Genomic DNA, 13729 nt, shown 5'->3' on the forward strand with positions numbered 1-13729 from the left:
AAAGTTTCCTTAGACCCCCACAGAAAAGAGTAAATTTTATTAGCCTACCTTTCACAGTTAGGTCCAGCATAGTTTTCTTTACAAACACATCGAACAGCTCCATTTTTCCTATAGCAGGATTCTGCAAAACTGGAATTGTTAGAGAATATTAGAAGCCAATTCCATACATCACTAAAGAGATCATATTAACTTTTAATTATATTGTCTCTACTTTTGTCTCCCTCAAGTATGAGTGTGATCATTTGTTTTATTTAAATTAAATCCTCTTCCTTTCAGGAAAGTTTAGGCCAGCAATCTCAGGCAGAAAATGCCACTCAATTTGTGAAACCATTTCCCGGGTCCACCTTACTTATTTTTCCACAGAGGTATTTTATTATTTTTAATTTGAAGCAATGGGAACTTCCAGAACATCAGAAATATATATATATATTTAATATATATATATTTAATGTAATATATATGTAATATATATATATATTTGCAATAAAATATATATATATATATTTAATGTAAATCTAAAACACATATTCCAGATCCAGAAATAATCAAATTTTACCTGCAATGTTAGATATATATGAGAATTTCCTCTTATTTTCACCACTTTCTGTGTGTACATTTGAAAGCCCCCCCCTTTTCTTTGTACTAGATCTCTTCCACTTTTCATGAACCAATAAACTATATACCTCAACAGAACCTTAATTTCTTTCATGTGTACCTTGAAGATTGGGAATAAAGGGTGCAAGGACAGGCTCAACTGATCAAAGTGAAAAATAAGTGCTCAAGCAAGAAACAGGACCCACAATAAAAGGATTCTAGTCCGTGGAACCCCCTCTCTTGATTCTTCTTCTTCTTCTTCTTTTTTTTTTTTTTAAATTTTACACAATAAAAATTAGGACAGAAAACAGAAAAGTAATAAAAATATTAGCTCAACAGAATAAATAACCATCTAAATTATTAAAGCAGGGAAAGTGGAATATTACTTTCCATGTGTTTGGAAAATTCTACATTGACTCATGAATCCATCCATATGAGGTGGGTGTGAAGACTTTAAATTAGTTTTGGCTTAGGTACTGTACAATCAATAGAGTGTGACCTGTTGTTCTCACATTTCTGCATGTATCAGCAATTTTACCCTAATGGTCTTCAGAGGAAAGCAAATGGATATGTTCGCTTTGTTTGAAGACATTTATAAGATCAGTCAGAAAACAATACGTGCTTCTCAGTGAAAGACAATACCCACAATTTATTTTCTCTAACAGTTTGATTAAAAACATTCCAATGAAATAATACTTCTTTGGTTTTTACTCTTTACTTTGCTTGTTTTTCTTCTAAAGGAACACTGTGAGTTAAGAGTCCAAAACATGCACAAACCCTCATGCATGTTTCTTTGAAGATGTTTCACCCAGCAGCCTGCTCATGGCTTGAAGGACTGAAACATCTGCTGGTGTCTGAAGTTGTCTGCCTTGAACTAATGTCCTGCTGTTTCAAACAGATAATGTTTTCCTTAATTGGAGTGATTACCATAGCTACTAGTAGACATGGAGGATGTCTGGCCAACCCCAAAATAAATAAATGAATTCTGTGTAAATGGTCCCTGAGAATAGCTACATGACCATTGGTCTCTGTCATGGGAGACTTAGAGGCAGTACCAGCCACTAAGGGTTTGTTTTTTGTTTTTCCTCAGCATTATTTATATTTTTCTTAGGGTAAAGTCTGTTTTAGGCTAAGGAAATGGAAATACTGGGCCTTTCTCAGCCCAGATTAACAGACAGGGCACCCTCTCTAAGGGGAAGGGAGACTTTTGCTCTTGGAAAACCCTCAGAGACCTTAAAGAAACATAGACTCAGCACTGTTTATTTGCTAAACTCTTTCAGACATTATTTCCTTGCTTTCTGATGTGGCTATTGTAACTAGAAATCCAAACCTTGGGTCTGTAGGCTCAAATAGCAGATCACTCAAAGTTTAATTCAGACTCCATACTTGGCGCTTTTCTGAGTTCAAGTAAAAGTCCTACAGTTTAATTTTTATAGAAAGTAGCAATATGAATAATAAAAAAAAAAAGCTGAAAGAGGCAATAGTGTATTTGATTTTTGATGAGATATTTGATTAATGTTTGAGATCAGTTAACTAAGTCAACAACAAGGACAGATCAAAGGCTAGAACTTTATAGGATCGGGCAAATTTGTCCTGTTCTATGACCACAGACTACCTCATCATCCCTCACCCCCACACTGTTTTATCACCAGTTTTCCTCCCTGAAGGATTCTGACATTTGCCACTACAGACAAAATAGGTTTCTCACACTCTTTCCAATTCCCCCACACTCTCACATAATGTTCTTATAGGTGGTATATTTTTGCTTTTGTGTTAATTTTCATCAGGGTTTTCAACCTCACTTCTTTACTACAGAGACTTCAATTTTCCTCTGTATGAACATGTATCTAACTGCAGAGCACATTTTCTAAGACCTCTGATTGTTCTTTTGAACCTGGATCTACTCATACCACAGAGAGAAAGAACATGGGTAGAAATGGTGATCCTTGGTGCCTATGGAAACTGTTTCCTCTTTCAAGGCAGGAAGCTTGTTACCTAATTGTCATGTTTCTTTTTCAATTATTTGAAAACATTAATAGCCTTCAGAATAATTTCTTGATCATCTGAAATATTGAATAATCTGGTTCAAAAAATAAAAGATCATTTGCTCTAGGAGCGTCATAATACTACTGTATTTTGACCTGTCTTAATGAAAGCAGGAGTTTTTGACTGTTTTATTTACTGCTGTGACTAGTGATTGTTACGTGACTAGCACATAAGTGCTTGCTAAATATTTGTTGATTGTATGTTGACAAGACTTCTCAGTCCGTAGAAAGGAGGTTCTGAAGTCTCTTATCTCAAGACATTCATGTCAGATAATTTAGATAAGAAAGTTTTGTCATATGAATGAGGCAAAAAGTGCAAAAGTTGGAAAATACAATTGAAAGCAGTTGGGACTGCCTTTCTAATTCATCTGTTAGTTTCTGAAGAAACTGCAGCTCAAAGTTTATAATCCTGTTTAGAGCAGATGATGCTATTTAACTTCTTTGTTTATACCGGAAAAGAATGAAACTTGTTATTAGGAAATTGGAGGTAGATATATTTAACAAAGTAACTATAGAAAGCAGAACACTAAACATTTCATCAGATGGTTAAGACTAATGTTTGAGAGCAGAATGTTAATGAACAACAAAAGAATACACCTAGATGAGGCAAAGGAAGCTCAGAAATCAGGACACACTTGAGTGGAAAGAACAGAACATTTAATGTTTGATTTTTCTACTCTCACTCTCAGTACCATCCATTTTGCACGTTATAAATACCATCGAACATGAAAAATCACAAAGCAAAAACTGAGGCAGTTTAATGATTTCTAAAGAAAGATGAGGCTCTAAAACATCTGACTTCTTCACTGACTGTCAGACCCATCAGAGGATTTGAATAAATCACAAGCTATTAGGTGAAATGTTAGTCGATACTGCTGTTCAATTAAGGAAAAAAATAAGGGGACATTTGGTGGTCATTTTTTTTTTTTCTTTTCTCTTTATAAGAAAGTGTGTGTGTGTGGCAGATATTCAGGCCTTATTTTTAGTTATTTTATATGCATCGTTTAATTTAATTTTTACAACAGCTATCAACTAAATGTTATAGCCAAACATTTAGAACAGTGCCTGACATAGAGTAAGTAAAATATGTTAGAAAAAATATAAAATATGTTTTTACTAAAGCCAATATTTATCATACATCTTTCTATGTGTAAGGCACCAACCCAAATGCTCCACAAATATTATCCTAGTCCAAACCTATGAGGCAGATCCTCATACCAGTTTTGATTTACTAAACAACAACAATAACAATAACAATAACAACAACAAACCAAACCAAACCAAACGAAAAAAAAAAAAAAAAAAAAACAACTGAGATCCAGAGCAGGTAAAGGAATGGAGCCAAGATTGGAATTTAGTCTCCTTGACCTCAAATCTCATGGAAAGTGAGACCATGTCTGAGATCACACAGATATTATGTGCCAAAACACTTTTATTATTCTTTCCAGTTGTGGTATAATAAAAATATATATATACATTTTTTGTTGTTGTTGTTTCTGATCCTGGCACAGAGCTCTTATAACCTTTGTAATTTCTTGAGTGACAAGACTGTCTTTTGTTACTCATAACAAGTCCCTTTCAATCAAATCTGAGTTAATGCTAATGAAGTGACTCTGGATGGACCCCTAGGTAGCTTCTGGATGGAAGCTGGTCTGCCAGTAGAATCTAATCAACTACATGATTAGAAGGTTGGAACTTCCAATCCATCCTCTTCCCCCATCTCACAGGGGTGGAGGCGGGGGCCAAAGACTGAATTCAATTACCAGTGATTTAATCAATAATGGCTATGCAACGAAGCTTTGATAAATCTCTTGAACAATAGGGTTTGGGGAGCTTCCGGGTTGGTGACCACATTGATTTTCTGAGAGGGTAGTACACCTGAAGAGCAAGTGCATAGAAGCTCTGTGCCATCCTATCTCCACATCCCCACCATGCTTTATGCATCTTTTCCATTTTGCTGTTCCTGAATCGTATCCTTTATAATAAAACTGATTTTAAGTACAGAGCTTTTCTGATTTCTGTGAGTCATTGTAGAGAATTACTGAACCTGAGGGGGTTGAGGAAATCCGTGATTTTGTAGTTAGGTGGGAAGAAACGTGAAAAGCCTGGAGACCTCATTTGTGACTGGCTACTGAAGTGGGACTGAGCCCTTAGCATGTGGGGTCTACACAATTCTGGATAGCTAATGGCAGAATTAAGTCGATTGTAAGACACACAGTTAGTGCTGGATAATTTGGAGTACTGGTTGAAATTTGGAAAACTGGACATTACTACATCACTTTAATTCTATATCTGTCATTTTCAAGCCAATAAAATGGATAGTCATGACTTGATTACTGGATTTATACATATTAGTACCTGAGAAGAATTCCATTATTTCAATTAAGATGTGTGTCTACTCTCTTTAATTTTTCACTCAGGTCAAAACATAGCCAGAACTGAAAATTAATTTTCTTGTAAATCTTCTGAGTTGATCAGCCTCAAGTATGCATTCTGTTTATTTGTGCTCTAATTCTGATGGAAAAGACTAGTTGGGTGCCACGTGTAGGGAAATGTCTACTCTGTGAGAGTCAGAAGAAACACTACTACCGAAAATACAGGATTATGATGAATCTGTTGATCTCTGGGTCAAGAGATAGCCAAGAAAAGATGAGACTAACCTTGCTTATAAAACTTGGGAGACTTCGCTGACCTTATTATGCACCCCAATATTTTGAGAACAGAGTAATCACCTGTACTGCAAGTGTATAAACTTTTCTGAAATTATATTTAGGCTAAAGACCTTTCCTATATATTTTCCAGTCTCATCTCAACATAAAGTACTCGGTTTTTGACTGTAGAAAAACCTTAGAACTATGAATAGCCCCCCACCCCGCCACCCAAAAAAAAAAAGTGAGGTGGGGAGAGGCAGTAGAAAAGACCGTCTTCCTTTAAGACTTACTTGGCCACGTGGGGCAGGGGACAGGGGCATGGCTGGCAGAACTGGGGTGGTCCCCTGATGGAATCTCCAATATAACCATCTACACATTTATCACAGTGCTCTCCTGTCGTGTTCCGCTGGCAGTGCTATAAGATAAAAAATAAGAAAGTTGACAAGAACACAAAAGAAATTTTATACACAGTAAATCTGGGAACCCAAAATACCTCTAACAAAGAAAGTTGTCGGGCTTGACAGAATAGATGGTGTGCATGGGTAGTGATCAGCAAAAAGGAGATACATTGGCCCTGGTAAATGCTAGAAAGTGTGGACAATGGTACATGACTTCATCTTGGACTTCTCTGTGCACTAGCAGCATTGAACTCTCTTTAGAATTTGTATATCAAGAGGATTATTCATCAGTTAGTTATTTCAATTCAGAGCGATAATCAGAATGATCAAATGCTAGATATTGAAGAAGCATCAGCTTACTGACTTGGAATAACTATTAAATAAAAATATAAATATCTCCCTGGTGCTTCCCCATGACAATGGGGACAATTTAGGGTTTATTGAACTTAGAAGAACAAAATGTGTCATACTGAAGCATAAGTGGAGTGGGAGGTAGAAAAAGAATATTTTGATAATGGGTTGGTATCTTGGATGGTGACATATAAGAAATAGTAAGTTGGTTTATTTTATACAATATCTCCATTTGTTGTGCGGATAATTAGAATTTTAGAAAGGACAAAAAAGAAAGGCAGATTCTTCTGCCTGGAATGCCTACTCACCATTCAAAATCTTTACCAGGTCTCAAAACTTCCAAGAATTATTCCCTGAAGCTCCCCACCTTCTACTACCTGCATTGTTCTGTTATCGTCTGCTCCCAGCCTGTCTTTCACCACTGTACTGCCATCAACTCAAACGGAGTAAGTACTCAAGCTCTTTGTCCATCTGATGGATTAATTTTTGACTCTTACTCCATAGGAGGCAATGATGCCAGTCCACTGGTAGTTTTCTCCAGCTGAACTGGACTGGAGTGCACAAGGCAACACCATCAGCACTATATTTTCAACTTTACTTTCACCGGAGTATAAAGGCTGAATAGGATTTTTTGGTGAAAAATTGTACTGTTAGAATTAGAAAGCCATTGAAGAGGCACCCTCCTGTACGATCAATTCTCTTGATAAGACCCATGCACAAAAGCTTCAACAGAATAACTTTTTTCCCAAACAGTGCTCTGTGGAGGAAGCCTGAGGAAGGCAAGATGGAGCAGCAGTAAACTAAACTTTGAGATCTTTTGTCTTTATGTTCTGTATTGAAGTTCAAAATAAAATAACAGTGAGGCCCTCCTCTGAACATTTTACATTGATTAACAAATTTAATTCTCACAATAATTCTAAGGTAAGTTACTATTTTTCTCCAACAGAATTCAGTTCAGACTGACTGGCAGATCAGTGAGAAACTCTGAAAAATAAAGTATGATGTGCAGAGTACAGGATGTTAACATAGTTCTCTCATGGTTCTTAATACTGTGATTTGTGCTAAGTTAGCCATTGGTAAATATTTTTTGGGAAAAATAATAAAAGAAAAAGTGAAAAAGGGTGAATTAGTCAATTAGCGACTGGAGCAAATAAAGGAAATTAACCCAACACCAGCTAAAAGCTGGTGGCAATCTCTCATCGCTAGGGAAACTAATGAGCCTTGCCCAGCTACCAATGAGCCTTGCCCAGCTACCAGGAATCTAAGCCATAAGCAATCTGGCAGGGCTACTTGTAGGCTGAAGTCAAATTTGTCTGAGTCCTTTTTGGACAGACGAAGCCCATCTGTGCAGGCCATTCTTTGTGTCTGAAGTACCCATTAAGCTGCAAAAAATGAGCTAATTCCCAATTCTGTCCCCTTATGGCTCAACAGATGCTTTGGATTCCTTGTCAGGGCTTAATTCTGCCATGGCAGCCATGAGGAGCAATTACCCTCAAGGGCAAAGCCACCAAATCTCTCTGACCTCTAAATGCTCAGAGTGCAAACACTGACTTTCCTCATCTGCCTCCTTTTAAAGAGTTTGTTATGAAATCCTCTAAAAGACACTGATGTGAAGTCTGGGAGATGGGCAGAGAGATGCTGGAGGCAAGGACGAGCTCTTCTATTTTCTAGCTGGTCGACTTTGAAGAAGTCCCTTGACATTTCTGCGTCTCTATTCCCTATCTGTAAAATGAGGATCTAGACCAGATGGCCTATAAGGTTTCCTCTAGCTCTGAAAATCTATTACTCTGGACTGTAAATATCCCTTTACCTTCAATACTCTGCCATTTAAAAACAGAAAACAAAAATGACAACAATCAATGAGTGTGTTGTTGTAGGGGAACAGTTTATTTTTAAATACATCTGACAACTTGAAAATGAAAAAAGCTTTCTGAATCTTTGGTCAGTGGTTAAGAAAGCTGCATCTAGACAATCTATTGCAGGTAATGTTTTAGGAATGACATTTGAGCACCAGCTATGTCTCTTTCACATGAGAAATGAGTCTCACTGACTTGGCCACAGCAATCGCATAATTTAGAAGAAGGCCTGAAAGAATCAGGTTAGGCTTTCTGTGGTTTGTCACAGCCTTTATGCAAGAATATCTATCAAGTTTGTGGTTCTCAAAGTATGTAGGGGCAGGAGAAAAGTATTTTTATAACAACACTAAGATTTAATTTTTCTTTTGCACTCTCATTTTCTCATGTGTGTAAGGTGGAGTTCTCCCGAGGCTACATTATATGAGATATCAGCACAGATTGATGCAGAATCAGATATGAGATCCAGCTGCCTTCTATTAAGTCAGACATTATATGTATTTTTAATTTGTAAAATATGTTTATGTTTTCTAAATACATAAATGTTAACATGCAATGTATTTATTATTGTTATTTTCAAATAAATTAATAGAAAAATATTACAAAAACATTTTTGGCTTCTAGTGCAGAAAATATGGATAGATATATCCATACAAACAAAAGCTCTTAGGCAACTTGATTAATTCTTATGAGTATAAAGGGCTCATGGGATCAAAAAGTTTGAAAACTGCTGCTCTGTCTACATCAGTGCTTCTAAAACTTCAGTGTGCACACAAATGCCCTGGACATCCTGTAAAAATGCAGATTTTGATTGAGGACATCTGGGTTTATGATTGGATGTCTGAATTTCTAACAAGCTTCCAAGTATAGCCAACGCTGCTGGTCTAGCCTGTACTTTGAGAAGCAAGAGTCTAGAAAGAAACACCTCACATAGGAACCACTGTTTGCTAGTTACCTAGCATTGGACCTGAGCCTGAGTCTCTAGCTTAACAGACAATACATTTCACTTAAATAAAAAGTAATCCAAGTGTTTCATAAATTATAAAATCAAAGGTTTTTGCATTTAAGTTAGTTATTTCATTTACCAATTCGTTCATTCATTTAATGAATCTAGATTAAACTGATATCATAAAAATTAGCTGTGACTGTTACTAAAATAAAGAGCCAGTTCCTGCCTTTCAGTAGCTCATAGACTTGTGAAGGAAACAGAGATAAACAGAATAACATAGCACATTGGTGCTCTGACTGAGGAATGCATAAAGTACATTCCTGCTGTGGAACAGAGAGGAGTAAAAGGTTTTAGCTCTTGCTGAGAAAACTGGAAAAGTTTAATGGAGGCAGTGACATTTGAACTAGGCCTTGAGGGATGAGCAAGAACTTCCAGGCAGAGAACAGGGGAACACAAGTTCAGACACAGAGTGTGAGAGTACAGAGTGAGTTTAGGTGGCAGTGAGAAGCTCAGTGGGGCTGGGGTAGAAACTCTGGAACAATTTTAGAAAGGCGGATAACTTGATTAGGTTGTGTTTTTGAAAGATGTCTCTATTGCTAGTGAAGAAGACACATTACGGAAAGAGCCTGGAGCAGACATTCCTACTACCTGTCTGCTTCTTCATGTTTCTTCCCCTTCAATCTTTTGTCATGCCTCCTTCTGAAGCTTTCTTTGACAGGCTGCCATGTCCACTAGAGTTGCTGGCCTTCGAGGCCCTGACTAGGTGACCCAGCTGAGAATCTTGCCTAATGTGTTCCAGTTCTGATAAAATGTAAGGTGGCTTTTTGGAAGGACACCCAATACATGTCGGATTTCATTAGTTAAGCTACTTTCACTTAGCCACCATTCTGTATTTGAAAAGTTAGCATTCCTCTTGTGAAGAAATCTCTAAGTTTTTTTGATATGTCTAAAATGGTAACATAATTTGGTCTACTTTACATTTTATTGTCAAATGACTTAGTTCCTTAAAATCAGTCTGTAAAATATAAGATCAAATTGAAATTGGACATTGGGATGGAGGAAGAATTAGAAACAATTGAGGAAGGATAAGGTAAAGGAATTATAAGCCTTTAAAATAAAAGCAAAGTGAAACAAAGTGAGATAATAGAGGGCTTTTTATTTTTGGTTGCTTATGGAAAAAGGGAGATGTGAGTTAGGCCAGGTGAACAGTAACAACTGATTGAAACTCTGCAAAGAAGTGTTTGTGTGGAGTCGCTCCTTCTTTTCTGGCTCCTTGAGAACCAGGAATGAGCTGAGGCTACAGGGAAGGAGTTGAGAAACTGGCCCTGCTTGATCAGATGGCTGGAATACAGATGGGGAAAGGAAATAGAAAATTATGAGTTTGACACCATAGACCATATATTTGCTAATAAAATGGCAGCATATTCTTTCTATATTGACAAACTTCTTCTGCTCCCTCACTTGCACTTAATTAAATACAAATTAAATATTTTTTGTCTTTCTAAATTAAATTTATAAGAATATATGTTTAGCTCTGGGAGATAAGATTGTGGGTAATTTTTATTTGGATTTCATGTGTAGTATATATATGCTTTGTTGTTTTGTTTGTGTTTTTTACATTAAGCATATATTACTTTAATTGGGGGAAGAAAAAGTATTTCCCTTCAGGTAGGGTGGCGGGCGTGGAACCACCTTTAAGATGAATACAATGGTTATTTCTTCTCTCTTTTTTTAAAATGCTCTGTCTTCAAACAAAGCAACTGCAGGAAGATTGGCAACTTCCGTGAGTGTGCATGTAAATGTTTACACGGTAGCCAATTCTCAAATTTTATTAGAATTTTATATGCCCCAGGAACTATGAAATTACACGATGACTGTACCCTTCAAAAGCTTGCATCTAGGCAGAGAAAAAAACACGATAGCTTCTATTCTGACAATGTCATTGTCAGCAAGAGTGGCTTTGTCATAGTTCTCCATAGTTCTCCATAGCAACAAGGAGAGGGACTTGTTGCCCTTTAATTTATTTCAGTTTTCCAATTTATTGACTATCTAACAGCAGCTGATAGGCTTGCCAGTCCCTATTGACTTATATTTTAATAAACCAAATAACAAAGAAACTTTAATTGGTCATACTATCAGAGCTGTACGTTATTAGTTCAAATGCATTCATGGGATTTTCTTTTCAAATGTCACTGGGATTAAAATAACAGGAAACCGGAGATGGAAGCATTAGAAAGGGGTAGATTTTGGCAGCTGCATGTGCCTACCCTGCTACAGAGGACATCCTGAATGTAATGGTTATTTAAGAAGATGGGGGAAGGGGAAAACAGAAATTCCAGGACTAAACAAACATCACAAAGAGAGCAACCTTTAGTGGTTGGCACTGAATTCTCTGTCTGTAGAAAAATGGCAACCGGTAGGTTTAAAATAAATGAAAACGTTCTAATATGCATCCTAATGTAAATCATGAGTAAAATAACACCTCGTGTACACATCTTGCAGACCACTTATAATCAAAATTATCTGCTTAATAAGAATAATTATGCTTACTTTGAGGTAAATAGGTACATTTAATTAAGTATTCTAGTACCTAATGCAGAAAAAACTATTGGTGTTTTGGAAAGCCTCTTTTGCCTCTCTTGAAGAATCTAATTTTCCTACTAGTAGTATAGCTCATGAAGGAAAACATGATCTTAGGGCATCAGTCTTTAAAAATGCCTCCTCTGATTTCTACTGAAGCTACTTTTGGTAAACATTTCAATTCCCATTTTCACTAAATTGTCAATCCTTTCCACGAAAATGAGAAATATGTAGCAGGTCGATTTTGCTAAAAGGCTTCTAAGTCTCCTTCATAAGTCTCTCTGATGTTTCACTGAAGAACAGTCTATTAAATTCTTTTTAGTTAAGAGGGGAAAAAAAAGTCTTCTGGGGACTTGAACACAGAATTACAAAGACCACAAGGCCGGAGTTTCATTTTTATTAGCGATTTGGTTCAAACCTTTTTTTTTCTTTTAACAAATTTTGATCTATAGACCTGACTACATAAAGTTGTAAAACAGGCTATGAAACAACTGTTTTATTCTCCCAGGTTATGTGGAATGAAGCCAAACATATGGCAAACTATACTATTACAGAAGAATTTGGATGCATGATTTTCTCTTATGTGTACTATTTTCAATCTCTCATTGGCCCATAGCAGGAAGCCAACTGTGAGGGTGGCGAAGCAGTTACCTCTAGGAGGACATGCATATTCAGACACATGCCTTGGTGGCCACTTATAATTATAAGCAGTTTATATGAGGTGTTTTACAGGGAAAGGTAAAGTGTAAAAAAGAGCTTGATGAGCCGTTTGCTCCTAGGTAGCTCAGACGTCCAGGAAGAATATTTAATTCCCACCCAAGATGCAAAGGACCAATGAAACATGCGAGAAGTGAGAAGTGCCCGCGACCTACCACACAGAATCCAGACCCGTCCATGCACTCGTTGGAATTCCCATTACAGTCACAGGGCAAACATTCTCCTGACTGGGAGAGAAAGAATCCGGCACCACATTTCTGAAACAGACACAACAAAAGCATTTTCATTCTTGAAAAGATCAATTTTGGTTAATATTTTCTGAGAAGTATGAGGAGATGATTATTAAACTATCTCAATATTTTTTTACAAAACATACTAAAATATTTATACTACCATCCAGTGATAGATGATATATATCCATTATTTTTGTTCTATATATTTTCCCTCTTCTTTCACCATTCAGGAAAATAGAAATATCTTTAACATTGTCCCATTACTGTAAGGAAGAATAGGAAGATTTTATGTGACAGTAAAAAAGAAGAAATTTTCTGATGTTCTCTTACAAAAAACAAAACAGAAAACAAAACCATGACTATTAGGGTAAAAGAACTACATCATGCTCTCTATAAATAAAAACTTATGGCTTCAGAAATTATTGACTATGGCATAACAACTTAGAGCTGTGTCTTTCTTTCATAAACTTGGGCTCTTAAAAATTCTATCTTTTCAGATCCTAAAATTTTAAAGGGCAGGTCCTGTGTGGGTACCGTTCATGTGTTTCATTTATCCCTCATAACTCTGTGAGGAACACATTATTTTCTTTCATTCTAGTGATGAGATCACTAGACCCAGAGGTGCTAAGTGGGTCATGTCAATGTCAAACCATCTTACAATGCATTAGTCCTACAGCACAGCAATGAATTGCCCACCCCAAATGTCACTAGTGCTTCAGCTGAGAAACTTTGTGAGATTGTTCCTGGTTTAAGCTATTGGTTTATAGGTATGTATTTTATGTTTCTTCAGAATATCTCAATGATATAAGGCAGAAATGGCCTTATAAACCTGGAAGTCCACTCCTGGTGTACTAGACAGATTTACAGCTAAAGAATTCCAGACAGATAAGAATCTGGGTTGTTTCCACCAAATCTACAGAGTAGATTTCACATCACATCCTCTTCTCCCTCCAAACTGACCATTGTAGTTTGTACTGTTTTGGCTACCAGGTAACTTTTCATTATGTCTGGCTGAAGCCCTTTGACAGTTATGCAAAAACATTTCCTTTTGCTTTTTTCTCTGTAAAGAAGAAAAACAAACAAACCACTAGACATTATTGACAGTATAAAATACCACAGATTTGGATCCTAAAACTAAAATCTAATATATTCCATTTGGATAAAGTTTAATAGAGTATAATGACATTTGTCCATAAAGAAAAGTCAAGAAATTCCATTTACTAAGTGAGAGAGAGAAGGCTGAGAGAGAACCAATTTATAGTTTATAATGGAGTTTGTTGTTAACAGTAAGCCATTTGCCCAGCTTCCAATCAGCAACAAAAGAGAGGAAAAAGTGCTAAAATTGCAGCAGAAAACAT

At 36.5% G+C, this 13729-nt stretch overlaps 1 protein-coding gene across 4 annotated transcripts in view; it reads right to left on the reverse strand.

The window, feature by feature from the left end:
* The window catches only part of LAMA4 (laminin subunit alpha 4), a 127590-nt gene that overhangs the window by 78871 nt on the left and 34990 nt on the right, over positions 1-13729 (reverse strand). For all 4 annotated transcript variants that reach the window (XM_039870634.1, XM_039870649.1, XM_039870629.1 and 1 more), the window contains exons 3-5: positions 12294-12395; positions 5581-5705; positions 49-129 (exon numbers count right to left, since the gene is read on the reverse strand). In XM_039870634.1, the coding sequence (XP_039726568.1) occupies positions 49-129; positions 5581-5705; positions 12294-12395 (308 nt within the window). The remainder of the gene's footprint in view (positions 1-48; positions 130-5580; positions 5706-12293; positions 12396-13729) is intronic.

Source organism: Pteropus medius, unplaced genomic scaffold (assembly GCF_902729225.1).
Source record: "Pteropus medius unplaced genomic scaffold, Ma_sr-lr_union100, whole genome shotgun sequence".
In the NCBI taxonomy this organism is placed as follows: Eukaryota; Metazoa; Chordata; class Mammalia; order Chiroptera; family Pteropodidae; genus Pteropus; species Pteropus medius.